The sequence below is a fragment of the Cimex lectularius genome, unplaced genomic scaffold (assembly GCF_000648675.2).
Source record: "Cimex lectularius strain Harlan isolate CLEC.00 unplaced genomic scaffold, Clec_2.1 scaffold95, whole genome shotgun sequence".
NCBI lineage: Eukaryota > Metazoa > Arthropoda > Insecta > Hemiptera > Cimicidae > Cimex > Cimex lectularius.
Genome location: NW_019392779.1, coordinates 875618 through 897552, shown reverse-complemented (window position 1 = coordinate 897552; position 21935 = coordinate 875618). Strand labels below are relative to the sequence as shown.

General features: G+C 37.2%; 1 protein-coding gene across 1 annotated transcript in view; it reads left to right on the top strand.

Moving 5' to 3' along the window:
• Positions 1-21935, top strand: part of LOC106667764 (aryl hydrocarbon receptor) — a 187585-nt gene that overhangs the window by 58629 nt on the left and 107021 nt on the right. Inside the window, exon 4 of the mRNA XM_024227729.1 lies at positions 8662-8852. Within this exon, the coding sequence (XP_024083497.1) occupies positions 8662-8852 (191 nt within the window). The remainder of the gene's footprint in view (positions 1-8661; positions 8853-21935) is intronic.

Below are 21935 nucleotides of genomic sequence, written 5' to 3'. Positions count from 1 at the left end.
TTGCTCAGGTCTTGTTTTGTGTGAAGATATTAAGAATAATCATCTTGTATTAAAATTCTCCATGATCAACAACAAGCTTATCAAAAAGGCAAATCTACAAAGAATGCCCTGAACAAATTGGTAGAGCATATAGATTAATCATTGCAGAATATAGAAATAATACTATATTGGTTCATAGACACAAAAGGAGTAAACACCCCATAAAATAATTACTTGTAATTAATTTTTTGAAATTAATTGTATTTAATTACTTGTATAACAAATATTTTTCCATTTGGATATGTGTATCATTATTCAATTCGGTGGCTGGCTATTAAAGATCTGTGATCTTCATTGATCCCCCTTGATTTTGTCATCTTCAGTTCGCATGTTGTTTTCTCTATCACTGAAGTATAAAAAACTGAAAAACTCGTTAGAAAAAACTGCGAGGCTAGGCGGACCAGTTTGATATAGAACGATGATTTAAAGAAACATGCCTGATCAATAAATCAAGAAAAAAATTGTTGTTATTATTGATCTATGGGTGTTTTTATTTTGATTTCTGTACTGCTGGCATGTAGTGGTCAGTGATCAGCATGATTCTTGAAAAAGTTCAGCGAAACAGCGAGATAGGAGGACCAAATGTAAAAAGAAATTGGACTTAAATATTATTAGGGTGATTATCATTCTGGTCAGTTTCTTTTGTGTTTTGATTAAATTTTTAATAACCCAGACGGTTACAATTTTTTATACAATTTAACCAAATTAGTTTCGAGTAGATCGAGTTAATCATATTTTAACAGGAAGATTTTTTTTCAGTTTAAAACTTAATTATAAAGTTGATAAACGGCTCTTATGCGATTTATGTGCCATTTCCATGTTTCCACACATGTATAATTCAGATATCAATTCACACCGGAGAGGTTGCGTACCCTATTCATTTAAAAATTTGAAACACTACTGAACGCTGCGGTTGAACCGTCATGAATATTCATTGGAATTATGCCGATCTGATCAGTTTTTTGATGGAGGCTAGTTGTTATGTTTTTTTGTTGACTTTGTCCGATGTATGGCGAATTAATGGTCGCGCAACTATGAGAACTGTTCTCACCATTGTCCGCGGATAGTTGACGCTATAATGATATCGGCTAAGTGGCAATTGTCTGTTATCAATGCCCCACCGGTTGAAAACCGACTTCCGTCACTCTGTCCCATACTATTTCCTCTGTGTTAACAAAAAATGGGAAAAATTAAATAATATTTCTTGCCCAATTCATTAATTCAAAAGCCGAGTGGTTAATTAATACCGAAAATGTTATTTTGATATCCGACCAGCCGATCTCGATTCTAATAAAACAAATGTACCTATGATGAAAATGGAAGAAACAAACTGTGTAATTTGCCATATTAAAGTCGGCGTTTTTAATTACACAAAATATAGAACGGTTCTCTTGGGTTTTATGAAATATGCACATCCGAATTAGCTAATGCTTGTAATAAACAAAATGGATTTCTGTTTAATTTAACAAAAAAACACCAACTACCAAGTATTATTTTTAAGTGAATTTATAATAAATGAACAGGGGTTGATTTTTTCTTCTATCGCCCTACTATATATTGGATAATGGGAGTGGGCAATCGGCTGATAATATGTTATCAATTCCCTGTGACACGAGTAGATTCGGACCTAATGCGCTTTCGTGATCAGACCACCTGACATCGATCAGACCGCTTCAGCCGGAAGGGAGAAAATGGGAAAGGTTTGTTTTCAATAATTAGGACAGGTCGTTAATGCATTTTTAGAGGATTTTTTTATGATCAAGATCTCGTAAAAATTAATCGCCATTTCCTGCCGCAAGAGAGGTCCAAGAGACCTAAATCTACGTGGCCGAATAAAATTATATCTACCTCTGTCTCACTCCCTCTCTCTCTGTCTCTGTCTCTCTTTCTCTCTCTCTCTCTCTCTCTCTGTCTCTCTCTCTCTCTCTCATTCACTCGCTCCCTCTCTCCCTCTCTCTTACTCACTATCCCTCTCTTTTTTCTTTCTCCCGCTTTCTTTTTTTCTCTCCCTCATACTCACTATCTTTTTCTCATTTTCTTTCTCTCTCCCTCTCCCCCCTCTCACTCATTCTCTCTGTCTCACTCACTATCCCTCTCTTCATTTCTTTCTCCCGCTTTTTTTTTCTCTCTCATACTCGCTATCTCTTTTTCATTCTTTCTCTCTCTCTCCATCTCTCTCTCTCTCTCTCCCCCTCACCCTCTCTCTTTCTTACTCACTATCCCTCTCTTTATTTCTTTCTGCCGCTTTCTTTTTTTCTCTCTCTCATACTCACTATCTTATTCTCATTTTTTCTTTCTTTCTCTCTCTCTCTTTTAATTAATTAAATGAAACTGAAATTAAACATATTAATTCTAATATTGCTACAATTAATGAAAATTTAAAACACTTAACCAACTGGGGAAATTCACATGGTCTAAAACTTAACCCTTCAAAATGTAAGGCCATTATATGGTGTGATGTAGGTTTCAGAAAAACCTTTATCGTGTCAACGTTTCGATCTTTATTGAGATCATCCTCAGGGCCTCGATTTCTAAATAAATATCGATTAACGGTCACTAATCACCACACATAAAAATATAACTTACTCTCACTTTATTCACTTATTTCATTGTTGATTTTACAATAATTTGTTATTTCTATTTTTTGTGTTTCGACTATAAACAAATATTACAATCGTAAATACACGTTAAGTGTAAGCAATGCACTAAGATTTGCGTATTTTCATAAATAGCTCGTTAATCAATCACTCCCACCCCTGTCTATCAGACTCTCTGTCTGTCTATCTATATATCTACCTATCTATCTGTATCTCTCTTTCCCTTACTCAATCTTTAGCTGTCTTTCTATCTATCTAAGCCAGGGCAATAGTTGTTGGTAGGAAGGGTGCGGGGAGCTTTTTCTAAAAGATGTTTTCCTAAAATTTTTACTTCTATCTATCTATATATCTCGCCTTTTTGTTTTGCAATCACTCAATGAATTTTTCTTTACTGTCGTTCTTTCTCCACTGTATATTGTTCTCTCTAATACACACACACCTGTAGAAAAACACGTCTTCTCTCTCTCTCTCATTCTTTCACTTTCCTTTCACTCATTCTCTCTCTCTCTCTCTCTCTCTCTCTCTCTCTCTCTCTCTCTCTCTCTCTCTCTCATTATGTCTGGCTCTCGGTCTGTTTGCTTTTCTTACAATACGAACACACAAAGGGAGAGAGTCAGAGAAGCAGAAAATATATATTATATGTAGATAATCTGGCCCATAAGTTCTCCACATTATTGATTTTCTTTATTTTTAATATAGCGTAATTCAATGGATTTAATTTTGGGCTGAGAGTGCTCTCCTGAGATGAGATGAACTTCCTTGTTCTCTCTTGAGTTGTTCTTGTGCACTGAAGCTGATAATTTTAGAAATGCCCAGAATCTACCTTTACGACATCTAATACGTCCCCGTTTTTTACTCCTGAAACCCCAAAACTGTATTTTTGTCAGTTCTCAGTAAGAAATTCTCCACTCCTTTCTAAAAAGATAGTTCCTACTCACAGTAAGTTGTTTTGCAACGATCCGGATTTCGAGCCCTTTAGCTCATCATCAGGATGAAGGATTTCTACAACCACGTCTCTCGACATGAATTGCAAATTGCTTTTGATTGAAGAAATCCTTCAACCTATGATGAGCTAAAGGGCTCGAAATCCGGACAGTTGCAAAACAACTTACTGTGAGTAGGAACTATCTTTTTAAAAAGGAAATTCTCCACTGTCATTAAATTTGCAAGATTTGACAACCGAATCCTTTGGCCCTGTCTGGCTTTCAAAAGAATGAATCAACTTAATCGGAAACGGCGGCATATTTTTCCAGGACAGAAACACTTGGGAAGCGTCAGCACCGCGCGACATTTGACACATCCGCGTAATCATTATAATCACGGACCGCCCCGAGGATGCCGACGGCCCTCCATCCCGTGGAACACATGTTGTACATCTGCAGCCGGTTAAGTGTAATTTGATCCCCGAGTGGTCTACCTTGTACTTAAGAAGCGAATGCTCCCTTACATTAGCGTGTCCATAAGACGGCCTAATTGTCCCATCCTTGACCAATCTCTTCAACAAAGATCCTTGTTTCTCGGTACTCGTAGCGATTACCCGGGAGTTTTCAATTCAGTTCTTTCAATCGTTTTTGAGCTGATTTTTTTTTACCATTAAACAAAATCCTAAAATAAATTTGTGTTATTTCCTCAGCATTTGACGTAGAAGAAAGACCAATCATGACCGATCATGGGAGTATCTCTCTCTTATCGCCCATTTTATCAGGCCGAGTTAAAAGTTTCGCAATATTGTGAGAAGAGATAAAAGAATAGAATTGTTGCAGTTCCATGTTCTTGCACCCTGGATTATTGTGCACCTCCACTTATGGCTTATAGTTCCCTGTCCATCTTCATGCCTCCCAAGCCTAGATAGTGACTCCTCTGTTATATTTACTGTATCCGTCGTTTCCTTGTCCGACATTCACAGAAGAATGTACTAGGGGTATTCACATTGTTTGTTAGATGTTAACTCGCGTTAACTCGAATAGAGAAATGTCCAGTAAGATCGTGAACACCCCTTTCTTTTCTTAGCATGTTAAATGTTAATTTTTCGGCAATGCCGTGAGTGGCGACTGGTAGAACCAAAAATAAAGCTATAACAGTCCTTGAAGGCTTGTTGTTGTTTGCTATGGTTTTGTTTTGTGTTAAATTATAAGATGCTAAGATCTTACAGAAGTTAGTAAAAAAGGAAAATTAATCAACTCTTTCATTCGAAATGGTATCTATGCACTCGAAAACTACTAACAAATGGCACGATTCAATTCGTGCCGACATACCTAACCTGTATCGTAACGTCTAACAGCCTACTACTTTATAGGATAGGGGATGTATCTGCTATGAATGAGAGTATAAGGACAGGTCAGAAATTAACAAAAGAAGTGTATTGGTCTGATTTAATTAATGCGTATTTAAGAGTAAAAATACGTGTAAACTAAAAACAGCTGTTAAATTCATGGCTGCCAAGTTGGTTACCTACGCCATAACGGCTAGCAATGAGACTATATCGTCGATTTAACATCTAACATTGGCCCTACCCTGTTAGATCGAGCAATTTTAACAAGCCGATTCTTACAAGTCTACCTCATCATTTTTCTCGATCTAACACGACCTAACAGAGTTGACAGGCTAACACAAAGATCGCGAATACCCCTATTATCTTAAAATTAGTGCTAAACTTTTAAACGGTCTGATTTAATAAAACCTTATAAACTGAATTATTTTCTTTTCATGATTCTTTCATTATATCTTAAAAATATATTATTAGATCTCTGATTTGGTATAAACCGTCGTCAGGCGTAGAGTTGTGCGAAGATATACGTAAAAACGCAAATAGTATTTCTTTTTATAAAGTAAAAATGAACAGTAGGGGTATTCACGATGTTTGTAAGATGTTAACTCGAATAGAGAAATGTCCAATGTTAAAATGTTAAACGTCAATTTTTCCGCAATATTGTGCGTGGCGATTGGTAGAACCAAAAATGAAGGTATAAGTCCTTGAATGTTTGTTGTTTGTTATGGTCTTGTTGTGTTAAACTGTAAGATATCAGATGTTAGTAAAAAAGGAAAACTAATCAACTGTTCCAAGCACCATGCTATATGTGAACTCGAAAAGTACTAACTCAGAAATGACAAGCTTCTATTCGACATACATAACTTGTATCCTAACATCTAACAGCTTTATAGGATAGGGGATGTATCTAATATGCATGGTGTATAAGGACAGGCCAGAAATTAACAAAAGAATTGTATTGATCCGATTATTGGGTATTTACGAATAAAAATACGCGTAAACAAAAAAACTGCTAATAAATTCATGGCTGCCATGTTGGTTACCTACGCCCTAACGGCTAGCAATGTGACTACACCTTCGACTTGACACCTAACATTGGCCCCACGTTGTTAGATGGAGCAGTGTTAACTAGCCGATTCGTACATCATTTTTCTGGATCTAACACGACCTAATAGATTTAACACAAAGATCGTGAATGCCCCTAATGTTCAGTCTTGATGCTGTTTCTTAACGAAATATTTTGCCTGTCTCAGTCCAGCTGTTACACCAAGTTATGAGTCTTTAACTTGATCTTTAGGGAAATTGATCTTTGTTACCCTTCTGGCTTTCTTACTAGGAGACCCAGACTTTAATCCCTTTTGTTCTCCCTATTCCCAGAGCACTCACGCTATTAGTAGTTCCATACTATTCCATATTATATTAATATTACCTCAAAGAGGCCAATGTTTTGCGCGCAGCTTGGTTGTCATAAACATTTTTGCCTTCTATTCCCAGCCTTATCTTTTATAAAAGGATAAGAGAAAGAAGAAGTATATCTCAAACCCTGAATCTCATTCAGATTATGTGGCAGATATAGTGTTCATAGCTGAACTTAGAACTTAAGCTCATTAGCAGTTATTAACAATTTTGATTATCTTCCTGACAATTTCGTATAATTTATACTGTTTATAAAAAAAGACAATTGTGAAATGTGAGCGATATTATGTTAGATTGGAAGTTTTTTAATCCTAATTTCATTAGTTCTTCTGTAAATTCAACTGTAATGAAAGTCAGCAATCGTTGTTACCTGGGACGTGATGAAAGGCAAAGTTGTAAAAGAAGCGAAAGTAAATTGGATAAACCGTTTAAAAATCGTCGGTTTTGTTGGGAATAACGACTGAGGAGGTATATACAAGGGTATTTACAATAGAGAGTGGGTGCCCAAGTGACCATAAACACCGGGTATTATTACAATCCCATCCTTATGCCCTTGCACCTAATCAGAGTAAGGGCTCGTAAATGTTGTGGCCACCAGTAATCTATTTACTAATAAGGTCTCGTCGCGGGTTAAACGGTGATTAACCCGATCCGCTCCCTCCTTTACGACTACATATTAATTGTTTGGCCTGTAGGTGTCTCAAAAGCCATCTCGACTTTACAGCCGCTTTGTCTGCGATCACCGGCTAATAACAAACAGGAAACAAAAACAAGAAACCGGACCCGACAATGGCAAACCTATAAATGCCACGGATTGCCCACCTCGGCCGGTGTAATTAAGTACTTGCCGTTTATGCGTCACGTTTTGGCTCCTCGTAAAATCCCTCCTGATGTGAGACCGTTTTAAATTGGTTCCGTGTAAACCGAAATGATATTCCATCATTACTGGTCTTAAACATCTGGGTGGGCGCTTTGAAGAAGAGCTTTTCTCGAGTTTTTAATATTGAGAGAATACACATCAAACCACATAAGTTGGCCAACATCGAAACTGGGGTTCAAGTATCATTTGTGGACTCCATGTCCATAGAGAGCTAGATAGGTAGTCAGATAAAGCGAAATAGAAAGAGAAAGAGAAAGAGGGAGGGAGGGAGAGAGAGAGAGAGAAACGCGATAGAGTCAGGGTGAGTAGGACATAAAGAGAGAGGGAAGAGAGAGAGAGAGAGAGAGAGAGAGAGAGAGAGAGAGAGAGAGAGAATGTGTGAAAGGAAAGGAAGCTTTTCTTAGACTTAACAATAACGATAAATAGATAGATATGTAGATAGATAGATAGAGGAAGAGGGAAATAGAAAGAAAGAGAGAGAGAGAGAGAGAGAGAGAGAGAGATGGACAGATAAAGCAGGGAAAAGGGAGAAAGATCATAGAGATTGGGGGATGAGTAAAAGGAAGAGAAGAGAAGAGAACGGGAAAGAGAAGGAAGGAAAAAAGAAAGAAAGAAAGGGAGAGAGAGAGAGAGAGAGAGGCAGACAGACCGTCAGAGAAAGTAGAGAAAGAGTGAGAAAAAGATAGATATAGAGTGGCGAATGAGTCAAAGAGAGAGAAAAGAAGAAAGAAAAGAAAAAACAGGAAAAAAGGAAGAAAGGAAGAAAGAAAGAAAAAAAAGAGAGAGAGAGAGCGGGAGATATAAATAGAGATAAAGAGGGAGCAACAATGAGAGAGTGGGGGACCGATGAAAGGGAGAGAGAGAGAAGAAAGAAAGTGTGTGTGAAAGAGAGAGCGAGGAGAAGAAGGCTTAAGAAAAAGTAAGAACTTAAGGCTTAACTTAAGAAGAAAATATACAGATACTAGAAGTAAGTCACTGGAAGTAATAAAGTGACAGGGTTGTGCCACTATCTACATCCAGCTTTTAATCATGAACATAAGAAAAAAAGTTGTTCTTATAATATATGCATATACCATACAGCTTGTTACGCCTCTAAATTGGCCTATTTTTCTGTTCTTTGTACCATTACTGGTTTGGTCACGTATCAGCCAGTGTAAAAACAAACGTATTTCGCCCATAATTCACTACATTTGGGTGGCCCGAGACGGCCGTCTGGCAAATGCCAAAAAAATTATAGATAACAAGACTTGTTGTTATTTGCTGAGGTCAGTGGTGCGTGCTGAGAGCATTGCTAATTCATCAGTGGAGTAAATGTTCTCCAACACGAAACTCCCCTGTGAATGGACTGTCCATTCAGACCCACTCCCAGCGGAAGAGTTTGACGTTCGTTTTTTAGTTTCGACGATGTGCAAACAGCCCGTTTTAACATTTTTAACATGTTCTGTCCTTTTGTTTTGCAGTTTGAAACCCCCGCCGAAAGACGGCGTGACGAAAAGCAATCCTAGCAAGCGGCACAGAGAAAGACTGAATGCGGAGTTGGACACCCTGGCCAACCTCCTCCCCTTCGAGCAGAACATCTTGTCCAAATTGGACCGGCTCTCCATCCTTCGGCTGTCAGTAAGCTATTTAAGAACGAAGAGCTATTTCCAAGGTTAGTATGAAAACATCATAAACTTCACCTTTGGCAATGCACACAAATAAGCAGTAAATCTGAAAAAACCACATCACATGATTCTAACTGAAAGATTTGGTTTCATTTTATAAGAAGTTTCGTTATTTTCTTTGGGTCCGTCTAGTTTCGTTAAATATATTAATAATAAATAAGAAAGCCGATTAATATCTAAATACGAAGGATTTTTACCATGCTTTAGATGAGATGCTACCTGTCTTTATCATGACGTGAGATTCAACGAACAATTAAGAGAGATCGACTTGGCATCGAGAGTATGATCTGTGACCATTATCAGATTCATTGAGTTTTTTATGATTTATAATGAGCCAGCAAAATTAACCTTTGGAGAATTGAAAGTGTTTTGCATAAAAGTTTCCCAACAGCCCGGCTATAATTAAATGAAAAATAACCGGGACGGTAGCCCGCGTGGGTGAGAGATATGGTCCGCAGATACGACAGCCAGGAATGACAATTACCGTGGTTTACCAACTCTCTGGCAATTACAATATCTCCGGCGCAGATCTCACACCTGGTCACGTGGGAACGGAACACTCCCCCTAACAGTTTCCATTCATCCGGATAAAACACACAGACGCCGTTCGCTCCGCTGTTATATGTAAATTATCCTTGGCCAATCGTTGGTAAATGTGAAAAACGCGGTGCCGGACACGTGTGGTTTTCACATTTATTTTTGTTGTAATGTGTGAAATTACTATGGATCCAAGACGGAGCTAGTGGCGTAATGGTGAAACGGCCTATACCTCCACACATGGTGGATGACCACATTCTCATCTCAAAAATTGGTGTCGATTGTAAGATGGTGCGACATAAGTTTTAAGCAGGGCGAAGCAAGATCATTGCTTGTTCGGTTCGCAGTATAAAGTAAATCTGATAAAATTAATGAACGTACTGGGATTATGCTGAAATATTACCTTGGCTTAGAGAAACATGCTCGGGCACACATTTACTGATAAAATTATTGAGGTTGGGTTTAAGGTTTTATACATACAGTTTTGCTACGTAGAGGATATAGACAGGGAGAGGCAGAGTGAAACATAAGTAGGCTAAATATACAGCCTTGAGAAACACCAGGCCGATCGAATCATTGAGCATCTTGATGAATTACGGGTTTCTCTTATATTTTTGTTAAATAGTAGAGTCCTTAAGCAGGGATAGAAGAGGTGGGCCTCAGAGGTTCTGCAGTTCGACCAAAATAGATCTATGATTTTCCTCTAATTTTGATACACCTCACTAGTCGACTTTAGACTCATAATCAGGTTTCATAAGTAACTAGTGTTGTTGTGCGGCTTTTCCTCACCTAATAGCAACCCATGCCTTGGATGGACCCAACAGTAAACCAGTAAATAACTCGTCGTCTCTTTTTCTTTTTGGCAAAATTTGCACAGCGTTTCTTATGCCAGAACTGCATATCTTTCCAGGCGACAGTTTTCAGCCAAGAGATTTACCAGAAACCGAATTTTATTTCTGTTACCCTTTGTCCTTGTTTCCTTGGGGTGTTGGTCTACCGGGGTTTGAACTATCCATGATCAGTTTTTGATTTATACCTTTTTTTGGAAAATGGTTAGGGTTTGGGGCCAGAAGTAAACACATTGTATGTCTGCCTGCTCATCACCTCTGTGTGTGCGTTTGTAAACTAAACACCTTGTGATGGAAATATTCATAAATGTCTCCTGGATTTTTTCAAAAAATGAACTCACTTTTAACTAGTCTTCGGCGAATCATAACAATTTTATAGTTTTCAAATATAATTGCTAGAAGGATGACATCAATATTTCAGCTCGCGATCGCTATAATACACGCTTAACAATTAAATTTTTGCTTTTTAATAAGTCATCGTGATGCAATACACCTTCTTTTATTCTGCTTTGGAACTTTCTCTTCCCAGATCGTACAACATCGCTATTTCGAGGTTTTTATTGATTTGTTATAGAAAAGACAGTCCGGGAGCTTTAGACAATATAAATAAGTAAACTTTTTATGTAAGGCTTTTGGTTGAAATGAAAAAGTCGTTCCATGAGCGGGATTCGAACCCACGACCTTCGGCTAAATACGCCGCTACTTGGGATATCGTGACTTCTATCTACTCGGACATCAACTCCCCATCTCAACCTACAACCTTTCGAATTTTCCCTCCTTTTTGCCATTTTTCAAATGTCATGTAATCAGGAATCGGATTCTCGGCGACATATGAAGTGGCCATGGGCTATTAGATGTTAGTGAAGTTAAACTCCGTTTTACTTAGTTTATTTAGTGGTCTATTGACCAAATTACTTCTTTCAATTAATTAATATTTTTATGAAGGTTTGAAAAATGGCAAAAAGAGGGAAAATTCGAAAGGTAGGTGGAGATGGGGAGATGGTACTCAAGTGGATCGAAGACACGATAGCTCAAGTGGTAGAGTAGCGGCGTATTTAGCCAAAGGTTGTGGGTTCGAATCCCGCTCGTAGCACTGACTTTTTCATTTCAACCAAAAACCTTACGTTAATTGAAAAAAATAATTTGGTCAATAGACCACTAAATATAATGGATTTAATGTAAATAAGGATATAATTATCTCTACTTTATGAAGGATTTAATATTGTTTAAATATGGAGTGGATAGAATCAGTGGATTGGCTTTTTCTAAATAACTCAATCATGCCGGCAGTATTCATCATGGCAGCTTGAACCTGCCTGTACCGCATATTTATGAAAATCGTGAAAAGGCTTATTCTGCATAATTTTAATATTAAATATTCCTTGGGCAATTAGCGAGGTCACAGTTCTTAGAGGGCGGGACAGACAGCACCTGTTCCAACACATGTCCCACTGATAATTAGGTATAAACCTGGCTTTCTTTCAGCCCAGTAACCCGTTTCTGCTTTTTTTTTGCCTAAAATAACCATTATGCTCCCTAATAAACCATTAGTATGCTACACCACCGGAGGTCGTTACAGTTTAACATTAATAATTATTTAATTGTTACTCATCATACATAAAAAGTCTAATACGGCATTAAAACACTGTCAGCGTAAAACAAAAAAAGACTTCCCGGCCAAGGTCAAACAGCAAGGATTGGCGGACCCCGATATCGGCAGTGATCAAACAGAAAGCACTGTTTCTTGTCCAATTAAATCCAACGTTTTTCGGTCATATTTGCAGTTTATAAATGTATCTCTTCCGATTAAAACTGTTATACTATCGGGTTGTCCGGAAAATAATGCAGGATTTTAAGTTTTCATTAAAAAAAATCTATATAAAATATTCTGTTTACGTTTACAGGATTACTCATTTGTATGAATGTCAACACTTATTAATCCTCTTCCAAATGATATTGTTTGTTTACCTCTGTAGCATTCCGCTACTTGGAAATAATTCAGTCATCCTTATAATGTCAAAGCGAGAATTTCGTACGATTTTCTTTTACGAGTTTAAACTCGGCCGAAGCGGAGCCCAAACGGCTAGAAACATTAACCAAGTCTGGGGCGAGGGTTGTGTTAATGAGTGCACTGTGCAAAGGTGGTTTAAAAAATTTCGGGAGGGAGATTTCAGCCTTGAAGACGAAGAAGGTCGTGGAAGGCCTTCCTCTCTTAATGATGATGTTCTGCGATCAGTGGTGGAAGAAAACCCCAAAACAACTGTTCGAGAACTTGCAGAGCAACTCAAAGTCAGTAAAACGACCGTCGCTGACCACCTCAAGGCGATTGGAAAAGTGAAAAAACTCGAAAATTGGGTTCCACACTCATTAAACGATCGCCAAAAAATCAGCGCTTTGATGTTTGTGCATCACTTCTTTGTCGAAACAAAAATGACCCATTTCTGGCCAGAATTGTTACATGTGACGAAAAGTGGATTCTCTACGATAACACTAGACGTTCTGGACAGTGGCTCGACAAAGGAGAAGCTCCAAAGCCCCCAACTCATCAAAAAAAGGTAATGGTTACGGTATGGTGGGCTTCATTTGGTTTAATACACTACAGCTTCTTAAATCCTGGCGAAACCATCAATGCTGAATCATACTGTAACCAAATTAATACCATGCATCAGAAATTGGCAGTAATGAAGCCCTCTTTGGTCAATCGGAAAGGGCCCATTTTGTTGCATGACAACGCTCGACCACATGTGTCACGTGTAACGTCACAAAAATTATTGGAGCTTGGCTATGAAACTTTGCCTCACCCACCCTACTCTCCGGACCTCTCGCCTACTGACTACCATTTTTTTAGACACCTGGACCACTACTTACAACACATAATATTCAAAAATCAAACGGAACTGGAAAATGCATTTATTGACTTTATCAATTCTAAAAATTCTGAATTCTACTCAGACGGAATTAATAAGTTACCAACACGTTGGGAGAAATGTATTGAGAGTATGGGAAATTATTTTGATTAAAGAACATTGCTTTAAAGTAACTAGTTTCTTTTTTTTTGTTTAATACCAAAATCCTGCATTATTTTCCGGACAACCCAATATCATGCTACATCATTTAGTCTTGTGAAAGACAATAGAATAACAACAGCAAGTAGGTAACTAAGATGATCAGGATTAATTAACCACCTTGGGAAACACATCGATAAAATTATATAATTTCTGCACAAATTCTGCTTTTCTCTAATTATCTGGTTTTATTTCTCTGTCTTAATAATATTAAATATGGCCAACCTGGAGAATTATTTAATAAATTCTGGAACGTTTAAACAAATATATACCTTTGTCTGGCAACATTTCCCTGAGTTTAGAGGTAACATAATCAGGCTCAACGGGCAGCCTTGGGAAACACCATTCGGAAAAACTGCAGGACTTGATATCCTCATGCTTTCTTATATGAGTATGAACATATCTAAGGAGTTATATGTATGACGAGATTTAATAAAAATCTTCAAAAAACACCGTACTATAAAATAAAATAAAAATAGAACAAACATAATTTTTCTTTAATAGTCTAGGAAGTATAATCTAGCCTAGAACAGTATGAATATGATTATTTGGAGATCGAGAGATGCGGTCTGGTGTGACGTAGGTTTAGATAAACATTTTCTTTATCATGCCAGCGTTTCGATCTTTATTGAGATCATCTTCAGGGCCTGGGATTTATAAACATTGTTTAAATTATACAAATACATGCAGGATGTGAAAAAATGAATTTATACAATGCTAGAAATTTTAGACTTAACCAAAAAAAGTGCAAATATTTGTGAGTACAAATATTTTGATAATTGATTAGTTAATCATTAACTAAGGGTCACTAAACACCACACAGTATGAATATGGTCAAGCTCGGCACTCACCTTGCCATATTAATGAATAAAAATTTAGGACATCTGGTTAAAGTTTCGTATTTCACTGATTATCTGACAATGTTACCCTTTGTTTGTAGGTAACCTAATAAGACTTAACAGGCACCCTTGTGCGACACCGTTCCAAAACTTGGTTGGACATCTTGATGACTCGTGCTTTTTTTAAATATTTTGCCGAATAGGTTGCAAATATGACGAGATTCGACAAAGAACCTTGGGAAAAATAATCTAGCCTAGGACAGAACAAATATGTTCAGGCTAGGCATACTATCTTTAGAAACTGATATCGTTAAAATAGCAGAAAGTGTTGCTTTTCTCTGATTATGATAGTAATCCCTTAGCGTAGAGGTAATATAATCAGGCTTAACAAGTAGCCTTGGGAAACACCATCCTAAATATGGTCTAAATGTCATAACAAATATGATGGAGCTCAGTTAGGGTGTCTTGTGAAAGGCGTCTAAGCGAGCAAAAAATTGATTATGTCTAAGAAATAAAACTATGCTCGGTTGTTTCTTGCTTCTGTTTTATTAATCCTATGGTCGGATTTTATGGACAGTTTTATTTCATCATTTATTTGTAAAAGGCAACCATTGAAAAATTGAACGCAAAGTAATGATCTGCGGACCCTTTCAGTTTCTCCCTTCACACAGTTGGAAATAATTGTAAAATGACTCTGATGGACGTTAATGCTTTTATGCACCGGATAGTACCGGATGGGGGGGGGGAATTTTGAGTTTTGCCTTTGTAATTAGCTATTGCTCCTTTACTAGGATAAAATCTCCATTCCGGAGCGTAATATTAAAGCCCTTATTATACCGTTGGTTTCGAACAATAAACAGTCGGATTTTTTTTTGACAATTTCCTCTTTTTTTATTTAAAAAACCCGAAGGTGAAACAAAGTTAGGCCGTTCAAATAATCTCAAGTTAATTAATTACGACGAAAATCTCAATTATTTCCTGTGCTTATGTTAAATGATTAAGATCGATAAAATACCTTATTATTACTTAGAAAATTACACCTCTCCGTTCATTGTAATGGGATCATTTAAAAACAAATAAGAAGAAAATTTTATGGTAATAATTTACAATGTACGAGCCTTGTCGGAGAGAACTTTTTCTCACATGAGTGCTTCTTCAATAAAATATAAAAAAAATCATGCATACAAATTAATAATAAAGGAGGTATCCAGAAGAGTATTTTGTTACAATAATTTCAATAATATTAAAACTTTAAATAATTTTCAACATTTTCAACATATAGATTGTATAAAATCTTATTAAAAAACTCCAATAAAATAATATTAAATCAGTTATGTGTGATGGAATGTTATTGCCTTAGGAAGTTTTCCCATATTACGAACTTATCAGTGAGTTTCCATTGTTTATTTAATTCCTCTTAAACATAATTAGAAATATTACATAAATTAATAATTAATTTCAGAGGATAATGGTTTTTTTCAGGTTTTAAATTATGAAATGCTGTGACAATAACAATGCTGGGCTGATATGATATTTCTATTACGGTCTAAATATGCACTTGCATAAAAAATAAACCTTCAATAGTATAAATGCTGGAGGGTAATGAACGCGCGGACGACGTGGCAAAGGCCTGGACGCCCATCCTCCAGACCGGACCATCGAGACCAGGCCCTCTGACGCCAATCTAGCAGTAAAGAACATGATAAAAGAAAGATGGCAGCGTCAGTGGGCCGGGTCGTCCGAGAGGCTTTTGCGCGTCAAGTGCACGATTCGTAGATGGCCTCCCGAGAACCTGAGCCGGAAAAAAGGAATCGTCCTTACGCGATTAAGAGTAGGCCATACGCGGTTGACACACGGGCAACTGTTCGTGAGCCAAAGCCCGCGCAGGTGCTCCTTATGCAGAGAAAGGCTGCTCAATGTGTCCCACATACTGGAAACATGTCATGCCTTGGCTCCATACAGGGAGCGTGTAGGCATGCCATCCAATCTGAAAATGGTACTTTAGCACTGCAGTGGGTTTCTGGGTTCCCTGTTCCGCTTTTTAGGGGAAATTGGGTTTTTTTATTGTATATAATATGTCTTATGTGTTGTGTGTCTATATGTTTTGTCTGAGTGCATGTATTTATTAGCGTGAATGGGGAGGGGTGAGGGTGAAATATAACGTCATTATCGCCCCTCAAACGATGAGTGTGTGTTCGGGGTCGATGGCGGAATATTTATAAAAGTACTCCATCGACCCCAATCTAGATTAGTGTGGGGATAGTTCGGTGGAGGAATATCCACCGAACAAACGGAATGAGTGTACTGTATGGATGTATTTATGTGTATGAATGTAGTGTTTGAAAGGGTAAATAGAATATAGACTTAGTTGGAAGTTGAAATGACCTAGATGTCGGAAGCCCTAGTTAAAAAAAGAATAAAAAACAGTGCTATTAATTGCGAATTGAGCCCATTTATTCTCGCGGTTTTCTTTTCATAGTCTAACTGTATGGTACACGTCGCCAGGAAAGGGAAATGTTGCCTATCAATATTCAGTACGGGTTTTCGGTTGTTAAATAATTAGAAAACTCAACACTACACGAAACAGCTCATGTGTTAACTTTAAACATTTAATGATATCCGTCATATGATAAAATCATAAATAACGGGCATAATCGTGTAACCCGCCCCCCCTTTATTTTATCGAATTGCACCTTAATAATCTGAAAACGGCGTTTATTTTCCGAATCTCGCGTCCCTCTGCCTATCTCTATCGAGGCGAATTAATAATAGATATTATCCTATAAATTAATGGCACCCGAGGATATCCTGGTTAGGGCAGGTCAGCTGCTCACGCTAAGACTTTGAGCCCCTGAGACACGCCAAGGGCCAATTGAACACCCTTTTAATTGTAAAGGCTCTTCGATTTTCACACCCGGGTTGTAAAATGTTACAAAGTGATGCTATTCAATTTTCGACTTCCCTGATGTCAGGATTGATAGATAAACGCTGGAACGGACTCGAAAAAAAGAGCCGGTTGAAAAAGTTTTTAAAGAAAAAACTGGAATAATTTAAATAATTAATAAATTATTACAAATGTTATAATGAAATTATTCACAACTCTGATGTCAAATTCTACCAAAAACCCAGTCCGTCCTGGCAGAAGCTGACCCAAGTCAATACAAGGCCCAAAGTACCATCATTACTATTATCATCTAAAAGTTCTTATTCCTTAAAAAATTNTATATATATCCATTGTGTGATATCATTTTTAACCCTATTCCTAAAACTTTTTTTTTCCTCTGCAATCATTTAATTTTCCAACGTTTTCTCATCATCCCTTATCCCATAAAATTTGCGTTGTTTCCCAAAATGAAACGTTACAGAGCACTTTCACGACTTCTTGACAGACGTTCTAACCTATCTCTCTTCAACAAAAGAATACTTTATATCACCCTAGTGAAAACGATATGGACTTATGGACTGGAAGTGTGGGGGGGGGTTCAGTCAAACATTCCAATATCCTACGCAACCAAAGAGCCCAATCCATAATCCTCAGAAATTTCCTTAATGCTCCCTTTTATGTGTCCGACGACACTACCCATAAAGACCTAAATATTCCTTTTGTCCAAGATGTAATCCACTCCCGTTACCGAAAATTTTACACAAACCTCCCAACCACTATAAATCCTCAAATTCAAATCCTCTCATCCCGACGAATTCCTTCCAACCCTCTTTGCCGACTAAAAAGACGATGGCCACGGGATGTTCTATCCAGTGATAAAGAATAGTTAGGAGTACTACCAGTGGGTAGTTTCTCCATTCTTGTTTACTTAATTACTTATTCATACACTATTACTAGATAACAAAATGAAGATGGTTGTAATATACAATAAAAAGAAGAAAAAAAGTTTCCCAAAAAGAAAACCCGAATTCCTGCAACCCCCCTTGATCCACGACTAACCACGAGATCCAAAGAACCAACTTTCTTCATAATCCCACCTTGTTTCATCCCTTAATTCTACTTTGACCTCTTGTGAACCTTTTTTCCAAACGATGTCTATTTAGTGAAAGAAAGGGACACTCGGTTTACGTCGTTCACGAAGTAGCGAAACCCCGCTGACCCACGACTAACCACGAGATCCAAAGAACCAACTTTCTATATAAACCCACCTTGTTTTCATCTCTTAATTAAACTTTGGTCTGCTCTAATGTTCTCTACCAAAATATCCACCTCTTGTGGATCCTTATCCCAAATGGTAATTCAATTTAATAATTATTTATTTAGTAATAAAGACAGAATTATTGAATTCCCGGATTTGGGATTTAAAAACCAGTCTATCTCAGAAGAAGCGAGATTTTATTTACTCCCACAAGCCTTAATTAGCCAATTTTAATTAATATTATTTAATTATATATGACGGTATATTAGTATTACTTCAATATTCAAATTATATATCTGAATGTTGTTGACTTTGGGCGGGGCCCGTCAAGTCTCGTTGCTAAACGTCCAATACAATCACATTCTGCTGTTTTACACTACTACAGACAAAAATAAAATAATAAAGACTTATTGTTTTGGTTTTTAATTGCTTCTGTATGAACCCCGTGTAATTTGGCCCTCACGTCATAAAACCACCAGCCTATTGTGCCGCGGAGTAATTAAACAAAAACCGACGGGTTAAAACAGCAATGCCGTATACTTTTATAATCGAAATTAAAAACAGCAAAAAAGGGGAACCCTTCGGTGCATTGGCCTCTGATTTTTTGTTGGCCCGTAAGGAGTTAATGATGGATAAAATGGGGGGGGGCATATCGGATTACCAGACTTCGTCTTCTGCAATCCTCAGTTGAAGAATTTGCTTCGAACTTGCTTGCTGAACAGATGAACATATACTACAAAATAAGTTTAAATTATCCAATAGATTTTGTTTGTTTCTTCTTGTTTTAAATCCAAGTAGTCGATCCACGAATTCTCGCGGTCTTCAGTAAGAGGCGCTATCATTAAAAATTAATTCATAAAAATGTAAAAACCCGCGATGTTTTTAAATTATTTAACTAGAAACAATGTTTTTTGTAATATTTTTGTTTGTATTTCATAATCGGATATGACACTAGTAGAAAAAACGCGACTTAAATAGTTAATCGGTACATGGGAAAAACATCGTTTGTGTTAAATGCTGAAAAATATTCAAAAATGCAATATCAGGGGGTAATTAAAAAATGATAACAATTAATGATGTCCGGTGTATGAATATACTACTGGAATTATTCCATGGTTTAGTCGGCCTAAAAGACCACTAGATCAAATTCAGCCAATAGGAACATGTAGTTTGGTCGTTAGCGATAATTTTGATCTTCCCGTCCTCCGCAGGGTTGGTCCGTTTTTTAGGCATTTTTCCATCTTCAGTGTGTCTTTTTGATTTCGGTGACAGAACAACCCAGCGAGGATAGGCACAATCACGATCAAAAGAAACATAAAACCGACAATTCTTCTGGATTTAACATCAAAACGCATTACAGATATTTTTTTAAACAAAAACAAAATTACATTCTTTCCTTGCTATGTGCCATGTTAAACTCAGAAAGTCACCAACTCCATAATTTTTTTTTTTAAATACGATATTATGCTTATTGACAATCTGTGTCCACCTGAAACTTAGGCTTAGAAATTAGCCAGAATGATCTTTTTAATTTAACTTTCTATTATAAATGTTGGATTTTTTATGCTTGTTATGTTGTAACTTGACTGCAATCATCCTAGTCCGCCTCTTGCCGCTAGTTCTGTCAGTCAGGTGCGTTAATCCATCCGTCAATTTCAAAATTTTCCTTGTTTGTAAATTGTCGTAAGAAAAGATCATCAAAGAAAAGACAGTAGCCATATGGCCCGACGTCAGGATATAAGCAGGGTGAGACAAGAATAAAATTATCTGTTTTACATATCAGACACGGTTTCTTTATTTTTTAATTTCAATATATATCTTGATTTCTATGGAATAATAATTTTCCGATATTTTAATAGATAACCAACCAATAAAAATTACTCTTTTATAGATTTAATAGAAACATTGTATTTCTTGTTTTACGGAAAGTGAAGTGAAAAGGCTGAAAGAAAGTTTTGTGTGTTGTGAATTCATTATGTTTAAAGGGCCAAAATTTAGCACTTTAGGTCCTCACTATGGGCAGTATGATGTTTGGGATATATGATAGGTGAGTTGTTATGCACAACACGTGGACTTTTTTTACAACTAAAATATACTTTTCTTCCATCATTATAAATTATAATAACCGATATCAAGGCTATAAGCAGGGTGAGTGACACACTCTACGGTATTTAAGTCAGAAGATATTCTTCATTTATTTACCGTGTTACATGAACAGACAAGAACAAGGAAGTGTAATAGCAGAATTTGGTGCCTGGTAAATTCCTCTATTTCAAAGGCTGAAATCTATCACTATGTTTTCACATGGTATAATGTAAGTGACATAAAACTGGGTGTGTAACGCAGACTTCATGATGAACCATCATACAAACCATCATACAATGAATCATGATACAAATAAACTTGGACGCGTAACCTGGCAAATCTTTGATTATGGCAACTTCTGGTGCCAATATTTTCTGGTGATCTCCTAGTTAATCTTTACAAAATGGCGCTTTCTCCACTTTAGACCCCATAGACTTTTCCTTATAGATTTTAACTTTTCCATTCATATTCTAGTCTCAATGATGACTACCCATCAGATTTACCGATTTACCCATTAAAGAGGCTGCTAATAAGTCACACTCGTCAATGCGAATGGCAAGAAAACTTCTTTGTTAGATAACGTTTTTGATTTCTTCAACGGACGAACTTTCAAATCTTCTCAAAGGGGGCCGTTCAATTATCGATTGTTCATCCACCCCCGCACCCGGGGGATGGAACGGCGCCATTTTATCCCAGTGTTTACATCCCTCGTGTAGACTTCCTCGACGAGGGTGGTCCGCCCTTGCGCAACACGCGGGCGCGCATACGTGCAGGAAATATGAAGCCAATATTGCTGGATTAAAAAATAATCCTTGTCAATTGACACGGGCGTATTGTCAAGCCTGATCAGGGATTAGACTAATTTTTTTTAACCCAATCTGCATAGATGTATCATATCATTTTATGTGCGTTTAAAAATATGAAAAACAAAGAACGATCATAGTTATGAAGGTGCTGGGATAACATCAGGTTGTTTTAACATGAAGTATTTGGCTTAAGACGGTCTAAAGGCTGCCAATAGGCAACACGTAAGCAATCTTCAGTCGATTTCCTCTGGCCATTGGATGAATTTAACCAAGGGTATTCTGTGATTCAGCCTTGTTTACCCTCCGGGTTGCTATGGGTGATCATCGTGGGCGTGGGGAAGCAACGGGGTAATAGCAATCCGGCCCTGTAGAGGGACTTAATTACCGCCCCTATCTAAGCCCTCCCGGGTGAGATAACGCTTTTTATGTCACTCCGCCCCCGACTAGAAATGTACGATTAACTGGGTATAAAACACCCATTATTGGTGGTGTTTTTTTTTGTTCTTGCCTTGGTCAGGGGGTGAATAAATCAAAGATTATTATCCAGAAGGCTTATCGAAAGCTACTTAAATTGTCTTCTTTTTCTCATGATGAGTTAACGATCACAATTATTTAATTTATTTTCCTGCACAAATTTTCATAATTTAGCGGTAGAACGTGTGGTGATACAATCATACATTCTCGATAAGCATGGGTGGACTGAGGATAAAACACACTAGACTATACTAATATTCTTTGTGACTCCAGG